This window comes from Oryctolagus cuniculus, chromosome X (assembly GCF_051225735.1).
Source record: "Oryctolagus cuniculus isolate XC-2025 breed Fujian yellow rabbit chromosome X, ASM5122573v1, whole genome shotgun sequence".
In the NCBI taxonomy this organism is placed as follows: domain Eukaryota; kingdom Metazoa; phylum Chordata; class Mammalia; order Lagomorpha; family Leporidae; genus Oryctolagus; species Oryctolagus cuniculus.
The window spans coordinates 87,717,578-87,744,855 of NC_142888.1; the positions used below are offsets into that span (position 1 = coordinate 87,717,578).

The following is a 27,278-nucleotide window of genomic DNA, read 5'->3' on the forward strand; positions in this document are numbered from 1 at the left end:
AATATACTACCCCTCCCTAGGATGATACTGGAGTCAGAACCAATAGTTTAGCATTTACAAACTGGGGATCCACTGCTGATCTTGAGTAATCATAAAAACTGCTCAAGTTATGTGATAAAGCCAGGATTCAACTTAAGCAATGCAGCACCAGATATATTAGTAATATGGCACAGTAATAGTAGTAATGTAGAAGATAGTCCTACAGTGTTAGGCACAGAAGAATCCTAACTATTTTACGTCTTTCTTTAGTAACTCCTAAAGGCAGGTGATATGTAAAATATTTCTCTTGGACTCACCATAGTGCTTGGCACTATATAAGGCCAAAGAAGTATCCAGTGGATACTTTTTTTTTGAAGATTTATTTTATTTATTTGAAAGACAGAGTTACAGAGAGAGGTAGAGACACAGAGAGAGAGGTCTTCCATCTGCTGGTTCACACCCCAGACAGCTGCAATGGCTGGAATTGGGCCAATCCGAAGCCAGGAGCCAGGAGCTTCTTCCCAGTCTCCCACATGGGTGCAGGGGCCCAAGGACCTGGGGCATCTTCTACTGCTTTCCCAGGCCATAGCAGAGAGCTGGATCGGAAGAGGAGCAGCTGGGACTTTAACCTGCGCCCATATGGGATGCCAGCACTTCAGGCCAGGGCTTTAACCCGCTGCTCCACAGCGCCGGCCCCCAGTGGATACTTTCACTTAAGTTATTTTTCATGCTTCAGTCATTACATGTCTTTAGTCCTCTTCACTTTTAGGAGCTTAGCATGAGATAGACAGACAGAGTTACATAACTAACAGGAAGGAAGTGGAAGAGAAGCACCAATTTATAGCAGCAGAATCTTCTTGACAGAATACCATATTGATACACCATGTCTAACAGTAAGGATTCCTATATTGACCACACAAGGGCTTAAGATTGTATTAACTCAGTTGTCACATACAGGGGGCACCATTTAACTCCAGTACTTACTGAGTATTCAAATGTACTCTAGGGGAGCTGAAAGTTTCCTCTAATCTAGTCTATACCATGAGAATATTCATTGTTCTGCTTCACTTTCACTAAGTATGACATTCTCCTGTTTCATCCATTTTGTTGCAAATGATAGGATTTCTTTTTTTTTTTTACTCCTGTGTAGAATTCCATGGTGTAGATATCCCATAATTTCTTTATCTAATCTTCATTTGATGGGCATTTTGTTGATTCTATATCTTAGCTATTGTGAATTGAACAGCAGTAAACATGGGGATACAGATAACTCTTTCATATGCTGATTTCATCTCCCTTGGGTAAATTCCCAGGCGTGGAATGGCTGGGTCATATTCAGATTTCTGAGGTATCTCTATACTGTCTTCCTCATTGGCTGCACCAGTTTATATTCCCAACAACAGTGGTACCTTTTCCCCCACAGCCTCACTAGCATTTGTTGTTTGTTGATTTCTATATGAAAGTCATTCTAATGAACGGGGGGTGAGGTGGAACCTCATTGTGGTTTTGATTTGCATTTCCATGATGGCTAGTGATCCTGAGCATTTTTTCATGTGTCTGTTGGCCATTTGGATTTGCTCTTTTGAAAAATGCCTGTTCAAGTCCTTTGCCCATTTCTTAACTGGGTTGTTTGTTCTGTTGTTGCTGAGTTTCTTGAGCTCTTTATATATTCTGGAAATTAATCCTTTATCAGTTGCACAGTTTACAAATAATTTCTCCCATTCTATCGGTTGCCTCTTCACTTTCCTGAGTGCTTCTTTTGCAGTACAGAAGCTTCTCAATTTGATGTAATTTGTCATTTTTGGTTTTGATTGCCTGTGCCTCTAGGGTATTTTCCAAGAAGTGTTTGCCTATGCCAATGTCTTGCAGGGTTTCCTGATGTTCTCTAATAATTTGATGGTACTGGGTTGTAGATTTAGATCTTTAATCCTTTTTGGGTAGATTTTTGTGTAAGGTGTAAGGTAGGGGAATTGCTTCATACTTCTGCTTGTGGAGATCCAGTTTTCCCAGTACCATTTGTTGAAGAGACTATCCTTACTCTAAGGATTGATTTTAACTCCTTTGTCAAAGATAAGTTGGTTGTAGATGTGTGGGTTGATTTCTGGCGTTTCTATTCTGTTTCATTGGTTTATCCATGTGTTTTATACCAGTACCAGGTTGCTTTAACAGCTCTGTAATATGTCTTGAAATCTGGTATAGTGATACCTCAGGCTTTGTTTTGTTCTGCTGCACTTTGATACAGATAAAGTGCTTGTTTAAAATGATAATGCAGTCATTCTCTAGGTTAATGCTGGAGTAAGAATCTACTAGTTCAGGCCTTGAAAATTAGCCCACTAGTTGAATCTAAGTATGGGGTCTCTTTTTGTGGAGAGGAGAGGAGAGTTTCCAAAAATGTAAAAATTGGGAAATTCCACACAAATATTTTTCTTCAAAACAATCAGAAAACCTGGCAATGTTGAATCTATAATTCTCAGGTCCCTCTAACATTAAGAGGTCGAGAAGAACATAAGGAGCCAGGAAAGGAACAGATGGCGTAAGAAAACTAGGAGAATGTGATCTCTGGAAGTCAGGTAAAGAACATGTTGTCAATAATCAGGGAATAAACAACTGTGCCAAACTCAATGAATGGGTCAAGTAATAGAAGGACTGAAAAATCAAACTGACTGTAGGATTCAACAATCTTGAGGTTATCAGAAACTTTGACAAAAGTCATTTTGGTAGCATGATAAAGGCACTTACCTGATTAGAATAGATTTAATAGAAAGGGAATGGAAAAAGAACTTAAGACTGTGAATACTGGCACCTTTGTTTTTTAGAACAGTTTTACTGAGATATAATTGATACACAAGGAATTTCACATATTTAGTATGTACATGCAGCTTAATGGGTTTGGACATACATGAACATCTACAACACAATCACCAGACAACTCTTTCTCTTAAGTAGTTTTATTCCAAATAGGAGCAAGGAATGTGGTTACTGGCTAGCAGAAGTGGAATAAAGAAGATTTTTTCTAGATAATTGCTCAGGTGATACTCTTGAGAGAGAGAGAGAGAGAGATAATTGCTCGGGTGATACTCTTGAGTAGGCAAATATTGATAGGATGACCTAGTGCACATGAGATTTGACTGGTGTTAAAGAAGAGCAAGACTAGCTCATCCATGGCAACAGGAAGGCAGAGGACACAGGTAGAGGACACAGTATGTGGGGGATGTACAAATTATTTCCTGGTTTCTTCAAGTTTTCAGCGAAATGGGAAGCAGGAAGAGATGTTGGAAATTTGAAGAGAACATGTAAAATAGAAGAATACTGGGAAATGCTGCAAGACATTGACATAGGCAAAGACCTCTTGAAAAATACCCTAAACAGGCAATAAAAGCAAAAACACATGAGATTACATCAAGCTAAGAATCTTCCATACTGCAAAAGAAATATTCAAGAAAGTGAAGAGGCAACCAACAAAATGGGAGAAAAATTTGCAAATTATTCAATTGATAAGGGATTAATATCCAGACTATAAAGAGCTAAAGAAACTCAATAACAACAAAACAGGCAGTCCAGTTAAGAAATGGGCAAAGGATTTACCAGGCATTTTTCAAAGAATTAAATTCAAATGGCCAACAGACATGAAAAAATGCTCAGGATCACTAGCCATCTGGAAATTGCAAATCAAAACCACAATGAGGTTTCATCTCATCCCAGTTGGAATGGCTCTCATACAGAAATCAACAAACAAATGCTGGTGAGGGTGTGAGGAAAAAGGTACCCTAATCCACTGTTGGTGGGAATGTAAACTAGTAGAGCCAGTGTCGAAGACAGTATGGAAATACTTCAGAAATCTGAATATATATCTACCATGTGACCTAGCCATCCCACTTCCGGGAATTTACCCAAATGAAATGAATACAGCATATGAAGAGTTATCTGTACGCCCAGGTTTGTTGCAGCACAATTCACAATAGCTAAGATATGGAATCAATAAAACCAAGTCTTCATCAATTGATGACTGTATAAAGAAAATGTGGTATATATAGATTATGGAATACTATTCAGCCATATAAAAGAATGAAATCCAGTCTTTTGCAACAAAATGCATGCAACTGAAAATCATTGTAATAAGTGAAATAAGCCTATTTCTGAAAGACAAATATGATGTTTTTCCTGATTTGTAGTAACTCATAGAGTAGAAGAAAATATAATGTATATGAGCAAAATTGACATTTTGAGATTTGGTTATTGTTTGTTTATAGCCCTTGTCTCTACTGCTGAGGAACAGTGTTTTTTTTTTTTTCCTTCTATTTGTTGAACTCTACTTAGGGGAGGGTTAAGCTTATGATTGTAAAATAAACTAAAAGTATGCTGTCTTAAAGATTCGAATAAGAAAAGGAATGAGGTGGGAGGGTTGAGAGCATAAGTGAGAGGAAGGGTAGGATGGGAAGTATCATATGCTCCTAAATCCATATATATGAAATACATGAAATTTGTTCATGTTACATAAATAAAAATTATTTTTAAAAGGGTCAGTTAGGAAGATGGGAGACTGAATTGACAGAATATAAAGTAAGTGTGGCAGTTGTACAGTGTAATGATGAAACTTGCTGATTGGGATGCCAATGTTACATATTAGAGTGCCTGGTTCCAGTCCTGGCTCCTGCACTTCTGATTCAACTTCCTGCCAATGTATACCATGGGAAGGCAGAAGATGATGGCTCAAGTACTTGGGTTCCTGCCACCCATTTGGGAAACCTGGGTAGAGCTCCTGGGCTCCCTGGTGTGGCCCAGCCCTAGCTGATGTAGGCATTTAGGAAGTGAACCAGTAGACAGAAAATCAATTCATTCTCATTCTCTCTCTCTCTCTCTCTCTCTCCTCCCCCCCTCTTTTTTTCTTTCAAAATGAAAATAAATAAAAATGTAGAAAAAAGAATATGTATTAAGATTATGTGGTAGCTTTAAGGGTCTATTTGAAATTCATAGTGAGATCCATTAACATTACTATTTTCCTTCAGCCAAGTTCAACTGCAAGGATTGCAGGCACAGCATAGACAGAAAATTGAGTTTAGAAAGTATTGTGGTTTTTCACAAGCAAGTAAGATGAAGAAAATAAAGAACCAAAAGAAACAAGAGGGTGGATGGTGGTAATGATTAAAATACTATATCATTGAACTTAAACTATCCTAGTTGGGAAGAGAGAAAAGGACGGTGGAAAATCAGTGAGAACAATATGTTGGATCAACTGATTTTTGCAGATGGAATATGGAGAGAATGAGCTAGATAAATAGACAGTGGGGGGAAAACAATAAAATGCATGAAATGAGATGAGACCTACCATACTCACTATATTACCTTCTTGGTCCCTGAAAAGATTTTGCATTTGAAACCTGTGCAATAGGTTTAAAACTTTGATTCTGAACAAAATAATAATAAAACAAAGTCACTGAAGTTTGTGTAATAATTAAATGGATGAAACTAAAGAGTATATATGAATAGCAGTGTTAGCCAACTCATCAATAACTATGTGAAATCAATTTTTGTTTCATAGTAATCAAATACAACCCATTAATTTTTACAAAACAAGTAATCCTGATGACTAAACCATAAACATCTGCTTCCCTCTAAAAAATACAGAACGGAGGTAAAATTACATAGGTATGTACAATAGAATTGTATTTCTGAGTGTTATATAGCTTGTGAACAACAATGTGGTTATATTTCTAAGCATTATGATAAATCTAATTCATTGTTAATTAAATGAAAAGGTTTAATTGCCACTTTATTGCTATTTTAACTAATCCATGATTTTATAAACATGTAGATTATAAAGTTTTGAAGATTGAAAAATAATTTCTGTCTGGTTAGATGATGTGTTTATGCACAATTGATGCAAAAGAAATAAAATTAGAGACTCCTGCTTATAACAGAAATTAGGCAGAAAAAATAACTAATTTCATTTCATTGTAGCTTACACAGACCAGAGAAGGCATTGCTTCTTTCTCAAAACCCTTCTGTACAATCTTGATCTTTTCTGGGGTCAATTAATTCTATAAGATCCAGGCTTTCATTTTTCTGACAAGAAACTATCTGCTCTTCTGGAAATTGCTACCCAGGCAACAGAATTGTTGACACTTAACTTTTCAAGGATCAATAGTTAAGTTGGAATTGAATTATAAGAAATGTTCACTGTCCTTGAAAATCTCTTGGTGACCATAGTGGGGAGTAGAGTAGGAGTATAGAAGGTGATAAGAGCTATTTCTTAGTCTTTAAGGTAGACTAGAACAATCACTTTTCTTTCTAAAGACAGAGGTTTATTTGCAGTGTGGCATAAAGTTAATACCACACAGTCAATGAATGTTTGTTGAAAGAATTATAAAAATTTGTTTTTGGATGCTACATAGACATTTATGTGTCTGATCACTTAAGAATCATTAGAATCAGGCAAAATCATTGTATACTTTATTTCTTTTCATGTTTTTATTTTGGAACATTTTGAGCACACTCAAAAATAAAAATAACAAAATAAGATCTTCGTGTACCCTTCACACAGATTTAAAAAATAGCAATATGCTACATTTCTTGTTTTAAAATATTTATCTCCCTCCTCAACTTATCTGATAATGCTGTCTTACTAGAATAATAATAGTAATAATTCTTCAAATTTGAAAAGTCAATAAGCACATACCATGCCTTCAGGCATTACCAATAAACTAAATGACTCTTTGCAAAGAGTTCGAGAGGCATTCAGACATTGAGAACATCACTGATTTCAATGACTATTTAAAAAAAAATATTTAAGGTATACAAATTTCATGCACTTCATGTACACAGATTTAGGAACATAGTGATTCTTCCCACCCTAACCTCTCTCCTGCTCATGCTCCCACCCTTCTTCCCTCTCCTATTCCCACTATTATTTTTTTTTTGACAGGCAGAGTGGACAGTGAGAGAGACAAAGAGAAAGGTCTTCCTTTTCCATTGGTTCACCCTCCAATGGCCGCTGTGGCAGGCACAGTGTGCTGATCCGAAGCCAGGAGCCAGGTGCTTCTCCTGGTCTCCCATGTGGGTGCAGGGCCCAAGGACTTGGGCCATCCTCCACTGAACTCCCGGGCCACAGCAGAGAGCTGGACTAGAAGAGGAGCAACCGGGACAGAATCCGGCGCCCTGACCAGGACTCGAATCCGAGGTGCCGGCGCCGCAAGCGGAGGATTAGCCTATTGAGCCATGGTGCCAGGCCCCCACTATTAATTTTTTACAAAGATCTATTTCCAGTTTACTTTATACTCCTAAGATTAACCCTACACTAAGTAAAGAGTTCAACAAATAGTATGAAGAAAAAAACAAAAACTTTTCCTCAACAGTTGAGACAAGGACAGTAAACAATCATCAAAACTCTGAGACTAGAACCGGTGCCCATATGGGAAGCCGGCACTTCAGGCCAGGGCGTTAACCCATCGCACCACAGCACTGGCCCTTCTCTGTCATTTCTTTTTCTGGTTTAGAAATTAGGGTGATGCTGACTACATAGAAGTTTCGGAGGACTACTGAAAACCAAAAATATTTGGATTGTGTTTCTATTTTATAAGGTGTTTACTTCTTCTGTATACCTCATTGCAGATGTAAATGTTTATAGTGGATTTGAAACAATAACTTATTTTCTGCATTTTGTCATGGCTATCTCTAAATATGCTACAATTGATCTTAGTCAAAAGGCCAAGAAGCGATTGCTATCTCTAAATATGAAGGTTTCTACAGATGTTCAGTTATGCTTCATCATTTCAAAATTTGTACATTTAATTCAGGATTATATGAGCATATCTTTCGACATCCACAGCTTAAGTCAGCCCTTATTACAAATTGTTAAGAAAGTGAGATGTGGGATTTTGTCAAATAAGATTACATCCATCATTTTTATCCTGTAATGCACCTCCATTTAAATGATGGGGTGGGCAGATAGGGAAACAGTAATTCTTTGATCAGCACTGCCTACTTGAAAGAAAAGTCCACCTATATGAAAAGACATCTGGGACATCGGGAATAAAATTTCCTTCAAAGTACTCCTTTACTACCTGTGGACTTGTATATGAAGCAGTGCATGGCTTCATCAGCTGAGAGGACCTAGAGGGAGCATGATTACCAGTCCTCCACCATTCTTCTGTTATTATCCCATTAATATGCTTAGAAATTCAACTAATCACTCTTTAGAATGACCACATTAAATTTTAAAATGAGTAATTTCTTACTAAAGATCACATAGAATAAACTTCTTGCTATGGTTCCAATGGGTGGATAATCCTACTAAAGATTTCATATCTGCATTTTTAAGCAGAATGAAATCAACAGAGCAATCTTTAATGAGTTCAATAAAGCATAAAATCATTCATGATTACCTTAAAGTGGTATCAAGTTGGGGATGTTAGGCAAATATTGACATTGCCAACTTAAGAGCCCATTTTTTTTTAACTATAAATGTCACTTTCTTGGCAATTGTACAAAATCACTTAGGTGGACTGAATTTCTCACTTCACATGCATTTTAAGTCAGTGGTTAATAATGAAAAAGACATTATTCACAGCCAAATGTTAGCTATTTCATACATACACACATATTTGGAATACATGTCTGTATCTCTGAGTTGCCAAAATAATGGTTACTGAATTAAGAACTGTGGTTCCAAAATCATTTTTTTCTTACCCTGACACACCCAAGGGATGATCTCAAAAGTTCTCCCCATCCCTATCAGACCCAATTTCTCACTAAGTACTGCTGCATAAATTAAAGAAGTCACTAGTTAGAGGCCAGTGTTGTGGCGTAGTGGATAAAGATGCTGCCTGCCACACTGGCATCCCATGTGGGTGCTGGTTCAAGTCCCAGCTGCTCTACTTCTGATCCAGCTCCCTACTGATGTAGCTGGGAAGGAAGACGAGCCTGACTCCAACTGTTGTGACCATTCTGGGGGTGACCGAGAAGATGGAGGATCTCTATATCTCCCTCTCTCTACTCTATATCTGAAATATTTAAAAATAATAATAATAAGGTCACTAGCTATGTTTAAATTTTAGCCACTGTTCAATAAAATGCCTTTGCTTTCTCTTCTGTCGCTCCCCCTCTTCGTGGAGGAACGACACAGGACCCTGCGCTGTTCTTTCGTCTGCTCGGCCTTCCCCGGGTTTGCTGCTGGTTCTTCCCGGGTTGGCTACTATCCCTTCCACCTCCGTGGAAGGGCAGTTCCCCCTAGCCACATTCCCCACTTCCGCAGGGGAGCGGCACACCGCCGGCCGGCTTTCTCGGGGGCTGCACGGGTTCCCTTAGATGTTCCCCATAGATGTTCCTGGTGCATGCCGTCTCTCTCCTCCTTTATAGTCCTCCTCCGCCAATCCCAACTCAGCTGCCCACACGCCGAGTACGCTGCTCTCCTCCAATCAGGAGCAGGTCCTACAGTTTATTAGTTGAACTGGAGGCAGCTGTGCGGAAGCTGTTTACTTCTCTCCCAGCGCCATATTGTGGGAGAGCAGATGCATAGAATAAGTCTTAATTCCAGTAACTCAGTCTAGTCCGGATTGCTCCCCACAAATCCCCCTTTCTTTTTATTTTTTGGCGTTGATACGCGCCTGTCTTCGGTGTCCCGCGGCACACACTCTGCTCTACTTGCTAGAGTTGCCACAGGCTCTTACAAGTCCTATCAGGCAAACCGAATCCGGGTCCTCTCTTCGCCATGTTATGAGGAGGTTTTTAGGCGCTGATGCGTGCCTGTGTTCGGTGCCCTGCAGCGCATGCTCTGCTCTGCCTGCAGGGGCTTACAAAACCTAGCAATCAGGCAAACCGAATCCAAGCCTTCTCAGCGCTGTGTTGTGGGGAGGCCTTATTGATGTTAATTCGTGCCTGTCTTCGGTGACCTGCGGCGCATAAGCTGCTAGCCGCCGCAGGTGCTCATCGTGCTCATCGCCTCACTTAATCAGGCAGACCGAATCCAAGCTCTCACATTGCAGTGTTGTAGGGAGGCCTTTCTATTTCTCTATTTCTCTATCTCCGGGCATTCCTATTTCTCCCATTTTACTTCTATCTTCCAGCATTCCCATTTCTCTCACTTTACTTCTAAACTTCTGTTTCTCTTATCCCCGCGGCTTCCCGGCTGCGCCTGCCCTGAGGCTGCTTCTCGGCAGCTTTCCGGCTCTGAGCCGCTTCAGCCCGCGCCTCTCTCATCTGCGCAGCTTCCCGGCTTTGCGCGGCTTGGCTTCGCGCGCTCCGCGGTCTCCACGCCCTTCGCGTCTGCACCACGGCCTCGCGCCAGCCCCGTTCCCTATCTATTCACGCCCCGTGCTCTCTCTGCACGCGGCGGCTTCCGCGAGTAACACAGCGTAGCTTACGTGTCCGCCACTAGCATTCAATCTAAGTTCTCCGGGCTAGCCTGGCGAATTCAACCCAGCATACGTCTCCGCCCCACGATTTGGCTTCCCGTCCTTTGCTCCCCGGGCTAATCAGACGGATCCCAATCTGGCTTACGTTTCAGCTTCTGGTTTCAACTTTTCGCCCCCTATTCCCGGGCTAACTTGAGAACCCCAAAGTGGCTTTCGTGTCCGCCTTGGCCTGCCCCCCACGGCTTCAATTTCCCTAACATTTTTCTCTACCCGGTATGTTTCCCCAAACTTTCCTCCAACAATATTCCTCCCTCATTTCTCCTGGCCTCTCCCCACAGTCCGTATCCGAGTCTGTTTGTTCTAGCTTTCACTTTCGCTTTCGACCTTAGAGATTTCTCCCAGCTTCCCCCGTAGTCCGTATCTGAATCTATGCCTAGGCTTTCAACAGCTTCCTCCGGCACCTTTTTCGTCCGGCTTTTCCCTAGGCTGTTTGCTAGTCTCTCTCTCCGGTATTTTTCCCAGTTCTTCCCGTTCTTTCCCTCCTAGGTTTCCTATCCGTCCTAGGTTTCCTATCCGAGCTAGGTTTCCTATCCGAGTCATTTCTTCCCTCCTAAGTTTCCTATCCGAGTCACGGCACCATTATGTCGCTCCCCCTCTTCGTGGAGGAACGACACAGGACCCTGCGCTGTTCTTTCGTCTGCTCGGCCTTCCCCGGGTTTGCTGCTGGTTCTTCCCGGGTTGGCTACTATCCCTTCCACCTCCGTGGAAGGGCAGTTCCCCCTAGCCACATTCCCCACTTCCGCAGGGGAGCGGCACACCGCCGGCCGGCTTTCTCGGGGGCTGCACGGGTTCCCTTAGATGTTCCCCATAGATGTTCCTGGTGCATGCCGTCTCTCTCCTCCTTTATAGTCCTCCTCCGCCAATCCCAACTCGGCTGCCCACACGCCGAGTACGCTGCTCTCCTCCAATCAGGAGCAGGTCCTACAGTTTATTAGTTGAACTGGAGGCAGCTGTGCGGAAGCTGTTTACTTCTCTCCCAGCGCCATATTGTGGGAGAGCAGATGCATAGAATAAGTCTTAATTCCAGTAACTCAGTCTAGTCCGGATTGCTCCCCACACTCTTCTACTTACCTAAATGTGACTTTAGAAACACTGATTCAGTATCTACAATAGATATTTTAAAAAGGTAAATATGATAGGTAATTGAAAGATCGGGCCACCTCCATGAAAGAATTTCAGGGACATTGAGAAGTTCTACTACCCCTAATACATTCTATCACCACAGGTGGACTTTGCATGAAATAATCCAAGGCTTTGTTTCAAAGTAAACAGATCGTCAGCAAAGAGGACCTAGAAGAAGCAACACCCCAATAGCAGTGAGGTGAGTACACCTACTATCCTAATCTTGATTTCTAATACCATTTACCATGAAAAGGAACTGGTACTCCCAGTTGGCAAAAGTGAAAGAATTTGCACAAGAAAATAATGCAATATTATGTGACAACCCATATATAATATAAATATACATGAGTCAATGCTGATATAAATGAATAAATAAGTGGAAGAGAAGACACACACACACACACACGAATTCCAAATAATTTATGTAGAGATATCACTCTTAAGGAACTTGAACATAACTCTTCATTCCCTAAGTGTGAATCAATAATGACTTTCTCCCAAATAGTACATAGTATGGAAAGGGTGAAAAAAGCAGCTTACCAGTGGAGAAAGACAAATACTCTGCAAATCTAGGTGATCAAGGTCAACATCAAGAGTGATAAGTCCTATTGATAGTATGTATCTTTGATGTAATATGATGAGAATGGTATTTTCATTCTGTGGTATTCTGCCCCAAAACATATTGTTCTAGTCTAACCATGAGGAAAAATATCAGATACATCCCAATTGAGGAATGTTCTATAAAATATCGAACCAGTACAACTCAAGCTGTCAAAGTCATCAAGAACAAGGAAAGTGAGAAACTGCCACAGACAGTAAGAGCTTAAGGAGACATGACAAGTAAATGTAGTATAGTAGCACAAATAGGATTCTGAAATAGATTTTTAAAAAATCAAGGAAAAACTGAGGAAATCTGAAAAATTATGGATTTTAGTTGATGATAACATACCAGTATTGGTTTACTAAATTTAACAAATGTATCATTAAGTTGTTAATAACAGAAATTCTCTGTACCACCTTAGCAATAATTTTCTCAATATAAAATTGTTCTAAAATGTAAGTTTACTTAAAATCTGATAAGGGATTTTTGTCACAGTTTTTTTGTAGGAAAAAAACTAGAAATAAGATATATGCTCACCAACAGGGAAATGAATAACTAAATTGTGGTCTCATTGGATATACATATCAATCAACATAGAATACTATATATGTAAAAGAATGAGTGATATTTCTGTAGTTGACTTTGAGAGAATTCCACTTTGAATTTTTACTAAGAGAGAGAAATCTATAACTGTCATTTTGTAACACAATGAGGAGACTATCCCCAAGTAAACATGTTCTCATAATTAAAAGACTCAAGAAAGTATAAGGATGAAGACTACATTGTTAACAATGTTAGGCGCAGTAGAATGGGGTTAGATGGGAGAAGGGGAAAGAAGGAAGTATGAACAGTGAGGAGATAAGCAGAGCAGAGGAAGTCAGCCATAACTAATTCAATAATCCTTGATAAACTTAGCAAATGTACAAGTATATAGTGGCCTGAAGCTTTGCAAATAAGACTTCAAATCTGTGAAAAGAAACAAGCAAATAGGTAAGGGGAAGAAAAGACAGTTCTGAATGGCACCTTTGAAGGAGAGTAGGGGATGGAAAAGAGTTGAGCCGGGGAAGAGTAGCAGTACACTAGAGAATACAGTGTCAGTCACTAAAGCTGAAATGTGTCTAGTTCTCAATTTTGCCAAGAGCTTCCCAAGAAGAAGAAAATATTGCTTATTGCTAAGAGCGTGATCAGAATGCTTGCTGCCTCTGCCAAGACCCTGGGGATTTTGCTTACCACAAGACTAAACTTACCACTTGCTCCCCTAACACTCCTCCTCCACACAAAAGTGTTTCTTAAAGCATCAAGAAGACCTTCTATTTATGCAACCCCTTGCACCCCTGGCCTTTTCAACAATAAAGCCTCACCAGGGCCTCCCAAGTTCTTTTGATGAAGAAGTGACATAGCTGTGGCATCAAAGTCCACAGCTAGCTAAAATAGGAAGGGTCTGCATTTTCAAGAAGTTAAAGTCAAATAGTAGAGTGCAGGTCCCTGGTGAGCAAGATCAGAGACTCCCAAAATGACAGAATTGAAAAGTGGTTTAAAGGTCATTTCAGCTACCTACTTCAATACGTAATCCAGTTTCTATCCAAGATGCTAGATCCTGGATCCTAGCCCTGAGGTGGACGGAAGGGGAAGAGACATAGTGGAACCACTTAGGATGAAACAAATGGCTTTTCACTCTAAACTTAACAAGAAGAATATAATGCCTATATATATACATATATATATAATGCCTCCTAGTATAATATTCAGAAAAATAATATCTTAAAATCACACTGCATATTCTGAAGGATTTTACCAGTAGCTCACGTGCTAAGAGATTCCCCAGTAGCATTTGAAGCTTTTTTCCATCAACAAGAGAGGCAAGACCTTGGCCTTAATGTTATTTTAAGTCATTTTCATGGCCAGATATGCAGCTCATCAAGCCAATTTTGTCTATGTAAAAACAATCATTGAGGTCCTGGGGCAAGGGTAGGATTAGGAAAGAAATTCCAAAATTTTCTAAATTGAATAAGCACGTACAAGAAATAAGAGTCCTATTTTCGAAAAGTTTGCTAAGAATTTCCTATGCAATAAACAGATAGAATGTAATTTTCTGAGGTTCCACATATGCTACAAGTATTCCAGAACATATCTGCTGTTTAACATGAGGCAAACATGCACACTGTCTGCCCCGATCAAAAGACTATTAGCTATATGGTCAACGAAGATTTTCCCATAACACTCACCTTAAAACACAAGTGTAGAATCCACTGTCTTGTTCCTCAGCTGAGTGAAACCATATCGAATCTTCTTCTTTGCTCATCCTGACCTCTGAAAAGATGATGGGCTCTTCTAAATCACCTTTGTTTTTGTACCACATAAGCCTGAGCCCAGTGCTCTGGGCCATGCTGTAGTTGGTGCGAATATAACTGTAGAAAAGGGCACATTTCACTCGGACTGGTTCACCTGCCAAAGCCATGTATGTCTTGAGGTCCACTGACCAGTCAATGCAGCCATCCACTGAAAGAAAACCAGATGAGGCATGAGTTGCAGTGAGTATTGTTAATAATAAGGGTAAGAGCCATAAGCATCGCCAACATGTACTAAGAAATAGACCAGTATCTTGCTTAGACCTTAGCAAGCAGAGCCCCTGCTCTAGCCTTGTGCCTTTAGGGTGCTTTCCAATACTCTGCAGCACTAAATCCTCCAAGGAGCTCTAGCACTCCTACATATGGAGTTGGCCTCATGGCTAGATCCCAATTCCAGCAAAGTGGCCCTGCAAGTGGATTGTTCCTGCTAGCCATGTAGTATCTCCTTCACAGGATCATGGGAAATTTTATTGCTGTAATGACACCAGTATGTTGGTCTTAAATGGCTCAATTTGTTTACACAGGCCAGGAGCACCCAAAAACCAAAGATTTCTATTTCTAGACTATGCAGCGACCTCTGCATAGTCTAGGAGCAGCCCTGTGATTAATGCTTTTATTCTCATTTAACAGATGAGGACACTGAGAATCAGAGAACTTAAATGACTTTGCCCAAGTTCAGACAGCCAATAGGTAGTAGAAAAGCAGTCACCGATCCAAAGATAGTGTTTATAACCCCAACACTGTACTGCCTATACCTATAATTGTAACAAGAATCATTGTGTTACTTATTCACCATTGAGAAAGTAGAATGCTAGGGTTGGAAGCAGTAGGCACCTAAAGTGATTATCTGCTATTATACACATGCAAGTTTCCCACAGTATGATCTATTAATAGCAGATATTTAATCACAGGTCGATTTCTCTTTATACCCTTAGGCTTCCCTCACTGCTTAGTTGGTATGTACTCATGAAATATATTTGTATGAATGTCAGCTTTAATCAAATAATACTAGGTAGGCAAATACACAACTAAAGAAAGGCATATTTAGAAAGTTCCCTATTTTCTAGGAGGGTTAGAAATGAGACACTGGATAATATAATATGCTAGTCAATATGATTATTATCAATATTCTACCTCCATTTGCTTATTTTCAAAGAATTTCATCAAATTATGCTACATCCCTTTATGTTAATTGATTATTCTTTGTAAAAAATCATGCTATGACATTAACACTTCCATTTGAAAATTATATGTTTCAGTTATAACTTTGTGAACTGATCTGCTTCTTTCTTTAAATGTCGGGAACTCTGTAACCCAGTGCATTTAATCTTGTAACTTTGGCTCACAGGAAGCTCACAGCTAAATGCAATGCTCAAATGTAATAACTATCTTATCTCATGAGTTTGCTTTCTCTATATGGAGAGTTCTTGAACTGGAGTTCAAGGACATCCAAGGAGAGGATGCCTGGATAGAATCATGATATTGGCAAAACAACATGCCCATTTGCATAAGCACGTTTTTCTGGGGAGATGTTGCACAGCTCCTTATCAGATCTTCAAAGGGTTGTGTAATCTCAGAAAATTTTTTAACTCTGGCTTCTGATTTCTCTTTCTGATATCATTGTTCACTGCTCACTCACATATGGGTCTTTATTATATCCTGCCTCATACAGTATGTAAGGCATTCATTAGAAATAAATAACCAATACACTTCAAATCTATACTGAAAGGCAGGTGAATGGTCTTTGAACATTCAGAGGTACCAGATTCATTACAATGAATATTGACAGCCACTGTGAACCATTCAAGGCAAGAAGGTACTTTTTATTCACCTCTTGGTATTGGCTTGTTTACCTATCATTTGTTACTCCCATAATGGTCAAGGACAGGGAGAAATCTGCATTAGTTGTACTTTCTCAGTCATGATAAATTACTAGTGGTGTGTTCCTGGATTAAATGCAATTTTAATATTTGTTTATTATCATCTTTCTTAATTTTTAAATTTACTTTCATTTTATCTGAAAGGTACTGAGACCATGAGAGACAGACAGAGATCAATCATTCATCTGCTGGTTCACTCCCTTAATGTCCACAACAGCCAAGGCTGGCCCAGGCCAAAGCCAGGAAGCTGAAATTCCATCAAGGCCTCCCGTGAGGGTGGCAGAGACTTAAGTACTTGAGCCATCATTGCTGCCTTCCAGGTTGTGCATTTGCAGGAATCTGGAATCAGAAGCAGAATCAGGCACTCTGGTACAGAATGCAGCATCTCAACTGCTGTCTTAAACGTCCATCTCTGTGGTTTATCATGTTTAAATAAATTTTCTGTCATTCTTTTTTAAGGATTATATGAAATATTGTTCCTATGCATTGACTTAAATGAAAGGTAATGATACACATATTTTTTAAAATAGTATACTCTCATAGTTTTATGTTCAGTGTTAATAGAAACAAAACAATAGATTTTTAATATTTCAGTTTCTGTTTTCTCCTACCACTAAGATACACAGCAAGTATTTTTAAATTAACAAATTTGACTTGATAAAATAGCTTCAAATTCCAAAATTATCTACTTAATGGAAACAATGAATAGTTCTTTTTTCCATTTGCTTCATAAATTACTTTAGTTACCTATCCTAAAACATCTGTTGCATAATCTATACCTTTACTGTGTTAATGGGCTGGTTTGGCTCATTAGTCGTTGGACATGGTTGGTATTGAAGATAATTGAATTATCTGCTCCCACGTCACAACAATCATGTTCAACAGAAGTTAAAGATGCTTAACTGCCATTCCAATTAGCTTTATTGTACAGATACTGAGCGTACACTGAGAATTCATTTCCTTTTAAATATCTTCTGGGCAACATGTCCTTGATTTAATAGATTTATAGCCATTTTTCTTCTGTTCCCTTGCTTTAGGTATCAGAGAGGGGGGTATTTAGTTATAGAGCAGTCAATAGCCAGAGAGAAGAAATGTAATAATGGAGAAAATAATTTCTAAACATTACCCCCTTTATTATTTCCCTTTAGTATTTGTGGTACAAATTTACAACATAAGGCATTTCAGGAAACCTGAAGGAATTTTTCCATAACATAGACAAAGGATATAATACCAAAGATCCATGAACGTCCACCTGCCACCAAATACTTTCCCACACTCAACTTTTATCAGTAGAAATCCATTTCCATGAACAAAGAGCATTAGATGACAACAAGATTCTAACAAGGTGGTATGATTTGTTTGGGGATGGAGTAGAATATAGTATAATTGTTTTCAGATTTGGGAATGGTGAAGTAACTAAGAAGTACAGAATCAGGTAAGAGGCCTAAAATTCAAGTGGCAAGCCTACATAAAGCATAGAACTTCTTGAGTTTAAGAAGGAATAACTGAGAGATGTCAGGAGGTCACAAAAATAAGTGAAAGATCACCTGTAACTTAATTACCAACTGCCATCAGCAGTCACAGACAAAAGACACCTTCCTGTCACACACCTTCACAGCCCTTTACATATTTACTCTCTAGACATAAGAAAGTACTTCAAAATGTTCATGGAAAAATGGAATTAAAAGCTAAGTTTATTTTGGTCCAAAATTTTTTGAAATCCACACCTAATTGTTTCATAATATGCATTTCCCATTATGGTTTGAAAATTACTCATATATACAATCTCAAAAATAATTTTACAGCAACATAAACTTATCTTTTAATTCCATTTCTCCATGCACTTTATGAAGCTCCCATGTATTTGGTAGTTTCGCTGAATGAACAGAACTGTGATGCAGCTGACAAAGGAAGGTGAACGCTATAGCCAGATCAGAGACATAGTGAAACTGAATAGCTCTCAGAGAGGGCCAACCTGTGGTTCGAATCCATGGGGCTATATATCTCTGTTCTGTTCACAATTCCAGTGCCACCTGTTTAAACTCTTGCAGGGCTCCTTAAAAAGTGTCTCCCAGATTGGCTTCTCCAACAGGAGGTTTTGATAACTTGGTCTCACTGACCAGCTGCAAGTGTGAGTTGTAGCACTGCAAAAAGGGAAATACTTTCTTTACCTCCCAACCCCACCCCCACCCCACACCCCCGCCCAGAGAAGCTTGCTACAGAGCAAATCCTTTAAAAATGAATGCCTGCCTGCCCTCTGCTTCACAATCACTCTGTGTGGTTATAAATATTCTTGCCCCTCTATTAGAATATACAGCCTACTTTTGTAATCTGCATTGTCTGTTCACTCTTGAGTCTTATGAGTAGCAATTCAAGTATTTAAAGACCAATGGTGTTCTTTCACGTTCTCATCTCTACCCCCTTTGTTTAGCTTTGTATGACGCTCACAATTTTTTTCCTCTTGGTTTGGTCTTGTTGGCAAAAATGCTTTACTGTCTGTGCCCTCTAAAAGAGTGGAACAAAGGAAGCATCTTCTTTAAAAATCAGATCTCTACTTTAATTTTCATTTTCATTTTCATTTTCATTTTCATTTTCATTCCAATCTGCAAAACAAATGTGTGCATAGGGAGTTCCCTTGCAAAGTACTCAGGGTGACCCCAGGAAATCCATTCAGCCTCTTTATAGATAAGCTGCCTGCTTCCTCCTCAATACAAGGGAGAGAGAATTCTGTCACACCCAACACCCTAAAGACAAGGGGAGGGCCACGGGAGGGAGGGAGGTTGGTGGGGGGGGAAGCCACAACAATACAAAAGTTGCACTTTGTAAATTCACAATTATTAAATAAAAAAACCATATAACAAACAAAAAAAGAAAAATAAAAAGAAAAAAAAAGAACTTAATACTTTACCCTTTTGGTATTTTTTATGTTCTACTTAAAACTATTGGTTGAACTCTGTAATTAATGCACAATTACTCTTAGGTGTTTAATTAATGCTATAACTAGTACTCAAATAGTATTTTACACTTTGTGTTTCTGTGTGGGTGCAAACTGTTGAAATCTTTACTTAATATATGCTAAATTGATCTTCTGTATATAAAGAGAATTGAAAATGAATCTTGATGTGAATGGAAGGGGAGAGGGAGTGGGAGAGGGGAGTGTTGTGGGTGGGAGGGAAGTTATGGGGGGGAGGGAAGCTATTGTAATCCATAAGCTGTACTTTGGAAATTTATGTTCATTAAATAAAATTTAAAAATGCTAAAAAAAAGGAAAGAAAAGTTTATAAATTCCTCTAAGATGAAATTTTATTATCAGCTATGATTATTTTAGAGAGAATATTGAATACAGTAAAATTATACTCTAGTGGCTATGCTCATTACAATTTTTATTGATGGATATAATATGTATAAAATTGTGAATTCTGGATTTTTGCCTCAAACTGGAAATCCACTGTTATGTAAAATTTCTAATTAGCACATGAGCAAATATGGAAGCCCCAGATACTTTAGTGACATTGGTTGTGATTTAAATCCTTTACCTGGACTGTGCCCTCATACTGTTTTATTATGTTTGCTATTAGCAAATTCATTCATTAGATCAGGTATATTCCTGTAACTATGTAAACTATATCTTGTTCATTTTTAACACCTGCTCTCCTGTTTGTGAATCTACAGGGCAATTGTTGGGGGGTAATTCATTAAATTACCACTAGAGGGCGAGCTGTCCAAGTTTTTGTGTAGCACTTGACGTTTTTCCCACCTAAGGTCCTAAAAGTAAGGATTTGTTATTGGCCATCTGCTGGTTGCTAGGGAGGGATCACAGTGCGCCTATAAGGGTGTACCGTTGTGGGTGATAGATGGAGCCTAAAGTTGAGAACCCAGTCTAGATATTACTCAAAACGGCGAATCAGGCCAAAAACTACCTGAACAAACAACCCAGCACAGAAAAATTTAACAACAGCTAGGGACATTCATCATCTCCTTAATACAGAACAGCTATACACTGTGCTAGGTGTTTAACATGCATCTCTCTCATTTCATTCTCACGTCAAAACTAGGATGGGGAACTCTTGTAATTCCCACTTTACTAATGAGAAAAGAAAAATAACAAAGGCTTAAATGACTTGTTCAAGATTCAAGTTGTGATGGCAGAATTCAGATACCCTTCAGATAAGTTGGACTTCAGAAACTTGTGCTCTTAAATACTGTGTGTTCAAATTTTTTGCCAACAAGACCAAACCAAGAGGAAAAAAATTGTGAGCGTCATACAAAGCTAAACAAAGGGGGTAGAGATGAGAACGTGAAAGAACACCAAATTATTATTTCTCCTCACACAGCTCATTGAACCAAAAAACTGAAATTTGCTTGGTGCTATCCAAATTGTCATATAGATCCCACAGAGTTCATGCTCGTCCGATAAAGTAGATCATTGCAGCGCAGTAATATATCTTTGAAATATTAACTACTGTAGGGATAACAACCATCAAATAGTGAATCCAATAGTGAAGCCAATTATTTATCTATGAATTAAACTCAGTGTTTATAGGGTAATGAATTATTAATAATGTGTGTACTTGATTTAACCTCCAAAAATAAGATCTAAACCTTGGATAAATTTTATCTGACCCATATCAACTTATTTGAAATTAAATATCTGAAATAATCACACAATTCCTACCTTGTAATCAAGAAACTATTGTTCTTATTTTAAAATATGTACTTATTATGTATTATACATATTAAATATGATTTTATGATTCTTGTTAATATTTTATGTTTTAAAAGATTTATTTACTTTTTTGAAAGGCAAAGTTACAGGGGGAGAGATCGGGAGAGAGAGAGAATCTTCCAACAACTTCCCAAATGACCACAATCAATTGGGGTTAGGCCAAGACAAAGCCAGGAGGCAGGAGCTTTTTCCTTCTTTCCCACATATGTGCTGGGGACCAAGCACTTGGGCCATCATCCACTGCTTTCCCAGGTGCATCAGCAGGAGCTATATCAGAAGTGGAGCAACCAGGATTCAAACTGCTACCCATTTGAAATGCTGGCACTGCTGGTGGCTTTACTCGCAACACCACAGAGCTGGCCCTGATCTTTTTTAAGGGTTTATTTATGTGTTTTCTTAAAAGGGAGGGAGGGAGGGAGAGAGAGAGAGAGAGAGAATGAATGAATATGAATCCTCCATCTTCTATACTGTATTTCACTCCCTAAATGGCCACAATGGCCTGGGGATGGGCCAGGCCAAATCCAGGAGACAGGAAGTCCATTCAGATCTTCTACCTGGGTGGTAGGCGCCTATATATTTGGACTATTTTCCACTCCTTTCCCAGGCGTATTATCAGGGAGCTGGATATGAAGTAGAGCACCTGGGACTTGAACAAGCACCCCTACAGGATGCAGGTGTCTCAGGCAGCAGTAACTTAACCTGCTGCACCAAATGCTGGCCCCATCAATACTGTAATGTAGGATTTGGATGCCTTCTATTTTTGTCTCAGATCCTTCACTCCACCTAAAGACAGGTTAATTTTTATTTGTACTTATCACTGTGGACTCTGCCTCAAGTGGGCATCCCACAAACACAAGTCAGTCAAATTCTCAGAAGTGAGTGGCCTGTGCCCTTATTGCTGAACTGATGCTCCCTAGCTCCAGAGCTGTTTGTCAGGTTTTTAAGTAAAGTTTTATCAGTGGAAAAAATGATTTTCCAAATTTTCATTTGTGCATCAGTGCCCATCAATAGAAAAATCATCCACTCCAGCTCTATAAATAAAATGAGTAATTATTGCTTCAGGTTTTTTAAGGCATTTTTACATTTTTATGAATTGTGTTATTCATTATTGCTTCCCTTTCACACCTTTACTCCCTACTATTCATCAATGAGGAAGTTCTAAATGAAGTCCTTCATATCATTTCAACCTAGCTATTACACTTAATGGTGGGCTGGCAGCCATCTTCATTTCCCTCTCATTATAGAATCCGCACAATGCTTTGTCAAGATTATCCTTTTGATTTTTATCCAATGAATGAACCTCAGTAATGTTCTAGAAGTGAAGCCATGATGAGGCATTGCAACCTACTCCTTAACTCCTGATTACTTGAGGGCTCATGAGTCTCCTTGGAAAGTGGCTACCTTCTATGGAAAGGCAACAGCAGCAAATGTGCCGGAAGGACTACAGGAGATCAGCACTGCCCATGGTCCCTTCTAGTAGGCTTTTCTGCTGTCTCGTAAATCCACAGTGCTTAATAATGAACTTCTTTCCTTTGCCAAATCTTCTCTGCCTCCCACATTAGCAGACATTCAAGCCAAAAACTTTGGGAGTCATCCTCGGATCTTGTCTCACCCTTTCTACTGACCAGCTGCTAATCCTTCCATAAGACATTAAGCCTGGCTATTTCTAAAAAGTTACTCATATCTAACTCCTCCTCTCTAGCCTCATAGATACTCAAGCCTAGGTCTTTCTCCTATCCTGCTGGAGTTATTGCAATACTCCTCTTCTTACAGTTTTATTAAGTGTAATTGACAAAATTATATACATTTATGATAGACAACATGTTTTGATATCCATATATATTTGAAATGACTATTCATCACCTCATATACTTTTTTGTATGATGATAATAATATGATCTATTGTTTTAGACATGTCTATGTATATATAATTAATTATAGCCAGCACATACAATAAGTCTCAAACTTATTCCTCTTGTTTGAAATTCATGTTCTACTCCCCATCCCTAGTAACTACCTGTCTTCATTCTGCTTTTATGAAATCAGCTATATATATTCCGCATACATACATGTGAAATTATTCAGTACTTGTCTATTTCTGGTTTATTTCATTTACCATAATGATCTTCAGTTCTACCCATGTTGACATAAGTGACAATATTACAACCTTCTAATGACTGGATAGTATGCCCATGGTGTATGTGTATCACATTTTCATTATCCATTCATCTGTTGATGGATAGTTAGTTTATTTCCATTTCTTGGCTACTATGAATAATGCTGCAAGGAACATGGGAATGCAGATACACACACACACACACACACACACACACACTTCCCATTGACATACATACTAGTTTCATTTCTTTTGGATACGTGCCTAGAAGTATTTCTACTTTCATTTTTTTAGGAACCTCCATAGTATTTTCCATAATGGCTGTACTAATTTACATTCCCACCAGGAGTGTGCAAGGATTCCCTTTTCTCCATATCCTCGCCAATACTTGTATTACGTTGTCATGTTTTGATAAAACCAATTTTAATGAGTGAGGCGATACCTCATTGTCATTTTAATTTGAGTTTCCCTGGATGTAGTGATGTCATATACCTCTTGGTAATTTGTATATCTTCTTTTGAGAAATGTCTGTTCAGGTCCTTTATAAGTTTTCATGTAATTTGTTTTCTAACAGGTGAATGGTCTGCAAATATTTTCTTCCATTGTGTACATTATCTCCTCAGTTTATTATTTCCTTTGCTGTACAGTACAAAGCATTTATTCATTTATTTAATAAGCACATAGATAGCTCCCCTCTGATGGTCCCCTCCTAAAAACTTGGCAATGGCTAGGGCTGGGCCAGGTCTAGGACTTAGAAACACAATCCAAGTCTCCCATATGGTAGAAAGAACCCAATTACTTGAACATTAATCACTTCCTTCCAGGGCTTGCATTGGCAGGAAGCTGGAATCAGGAATTGGAGTCAGATATGAAACCAAGCACTCCAACATAACATGTAAGCATCTTAACCACTAGGCTACATGTCTACTCCCAGAATTTTCATTTGATATAATCCCATTTGTATATTTTTGCTCTTGTTGCTTGTGATTTGGAGTCCTATCTTAAAAATTATTGCCCAGACTAATGTCATGGTCCTTTCCCCTATGTATTGTCCTTATTGTTTTATAGTTTCATATTGATAGTAATTTTTTAATTCATCAGGAGTGGATTTGTTTAGGTAGTGTGAGATTAGGGTCTAATTTCACTTTTCTGCATGTAGATATACAGTTTTCCCAACACCATTTATTAAAATACTTCCTTTCCCCATTGTGTTTTCTTGGTCCCTTTGTCAAAAATAGATTGACTGAAAATGTGTGGATTAATTTAAGGGTTTGCTCGGCTGCTGCATTTATCTATATATCTGTTTTATGTTATTTTAATTACTATAACCTCATAGTATATTATGAGATCAGTAGTATGATGTATTCAGGTTTGTTCTTTTTCTTAATTTTTTTGATTATTCAGAATCTTTGTGAATCACTATGCATTTTAGAACTGTATTTTCTATTTCTGTGAAAAATCTCAATAGAATTTTGAATCTGTGAACCACTTTGGGTAGAATGTTAATTCTTCCAATCCAAAAAAACAAGAAACATCATTGCATTTGTCTTCTTCAATTACTTTTATCCATGTTTTTAAATTTGCAGTGTGTATATCTTTCACCTACCTTGTTAAATTTATTGCTAAGGATTTGAATGCTATTGTAAATGGGTTTTTATGACTTCTTTTTTGAAGGTTTGTTGTCAGCGTATGATAATTTTTGTTAGTTTTGTTTCCTGCTATTGCAATACCTTTCTAAATGGTTTTATAACCTTTCCATTCTGTTCTTTAAACAGTTACCAAAGTGACCCTTCTAAAATATATCATTTTGTTGTTTTACTAATAAAAACCTTCAGGAGATTCCCATGTGCCAATATCTAAGCCTAGTTCCCCTGGCTTGCCCAGGACTGCCTGGTCTTTAGGCCCCCCCAGTCATAACTCTTTGCACACCCTATACTTTTATCAAATTCTTAGGATTCCCTCAACAGGCCATTCACTTCTCTGCCTTTGTTCATCAGGTCTCTTCCACTAGAATGTCATTTGCCTCTGCACCTACTGAAAATATTGAAAAGTATTAGGATCCTACTAATCCTGCAAGAATCATTGTCAAGTGTCATGTCTATGAAACTGTTCTTCATTGCCCCATGTTAATTCTTTCCCATCTCACCATATGTTTTTCTGCACAGCTCTTCCCCAGCTGAACGTATGTCTTCTTTCTCTGTATGTCTAAAATGGCCCAATGCATTGTATACGGTAGGCGACCTTAAGTCTTTACAAGAATAAATCATGTAATTGTTTCCCAAACTAACTGGAAAATCAAAAATTGTTTGCATTTGTCAAAGATACCATAAGATTCTTTTTACTGCTCCCCCAACAGAGTAGTGATGTACCTAAACTAGGGCAGAAATGTCAGGTTCTGGGTCTCAATGTAAAAAATGTGTTCATAGTAACAAAAGACTATCAACTTTCCATTAGCTAGTGTCATGAGAAACAAGAATAACAAAAGAATCTCTATAACACATCCCTGCTTCAGAACTCCAGATTACTTGCTAAGTAAGTCAGAGTCACTGAGTGTAGCACCCAAGTCCGATATCAGTGCACCCTATGAAAGCAACTGCCTACCACTCTCCAAGAGAAACTCTGCTCTAGACAGGTTCACATTCTCCCTCAAGAATTGTCAAAGAACAGTAATGATGTGGCCCTTGCCCACTGAGCACTTTCCTTTCTGTACCCTCACACTATTTGTTCCACCTTCCATCCATCTCCCTTCCAAATTCCAGTCATGGCCTGAACTTAATTTACTTAAATGTCAAATTAGAAATAGTATCCTGATTTTCCTCCTGTATAGATTTGCTCATGAGTCAAAAATAAAGACTCCTGAGGCCGGCATTGTGGCACAGAGTTTTAAGCCCCCTCCTGTGACATCAGCAGCACATATGAACATTGGTTAGAATCATGGCTGCTCCACTTCTGACTCACCTCCCTACTAATTCACCTAGGAAGGCCGTAGAAGACGGCCCAAGTGCACATCCACAAGCATCTTTTGTAAGGCTGGATGAGTGGTGACAAATTCTATTTCTGTTTATTATGGAAGGTTTTTATTTCACCTTCATTCATAAATGAGAGCTTTTCAGAGTACAGTATTCTGGGTTGACAGTTTTTTCCTCTTAAGAGTTGAAATATATCAGCCATTCTCTCCTAGCCTGTAGGGTTTCTGATGAGAAGTCAGCTGTGAGTCTAATTGGAGATCCTCTGAAAGTAATCTGGTGTTTCTCTTGTGCACACTTTAGAATCTTTATGTTTCACTGTGGTGAGTTTTACTAAATGTGTTGTGGTGAAGATCTTTTCTGTTCACTTCTTTTAGGAGTTTTATGTGCTTCTTGTATTTAGACATCCCTTTCTTTCTCCAAATTAGGGAAGTTTTCTGTTATTATTCCACTAAAAAGGCCTTTTAATCCATTCTCTCTTTCCACACCTTCAGGAACTCCTAACACCCATGTTGGATCATTTGATAATATCCCATAAATTTCAAACATTGCTTTTTAGTTTTCTAATTTCTTATTTTTTTGTCTGATTTCCAAAGATTTATCTTCTAGCAAGGATATACTTTCTTCTGCCTCACCAAGTCTGCTGTTAAGGCTTTCCATCGCATTTTTTATTTGATCTACTGAATTATTCACTTCTACTATTTCATTTTGATTTCTCTTTAAAATCTCATTTTCGCTGGTGCCAGGGCTCACTAGGCTAATCCTCCGCCTTGCGGCGCTGGCACACCGGGTTCTAGTCCCGGTCGGGGCACCGGATTCTGTCCTGGTTGCCCCTCTTCCAGGCCAGCTCTCTGCTGTGGCCTGGGAGCGCAGTGGAGGATGGCCCAAGTCCTTGGGCCCTGCACCCCATGGGAGACCAGGAGAAGCACCTGGCTCCTGGCTTCGGATCAGCGTGAAGCGCCGGCCGCAGTGCACCGGGCAGCGGCGGCCATTGGAGGGTGAACCATTGGCAAAAGGAAGACCTTTCTCTCTGTCTCTCTCTCTCTCACTGTCCACTCTGCCTGTCAAAATATAAAAAAAATTTTAAAAAAAATTAAAATCTCATTTTCATGGGAAAATTTTCATTCATGT

General features: G+C 38.9%; 1 protein-coding gene across 2 annotated transcripts in view; it reads right to left on the bottom strand.

Annotated features, from left to right (window-relative positions):
- Positions 1-27,278, bottom strand: part of IL1RAPL2 (interleukin 1 receptor accessory protein like 2) — a 1,320,043-nt gene that overhangs the window by 652,017 nt on the left and 640,748 nt on the right. For both annotated transcript variants that reach the window (XM_008272830.5, XM_089324491.1), the window contains one exon: positions 14,337-14,610. In XM_008272830.5, the coding sequence (XP_008271052.1) occupies positions 14,337-14,610 (274 nt within the window). The remainder of the gene's footprint in view (positions 1-14,336; positions 14,611-27,278) is intronic.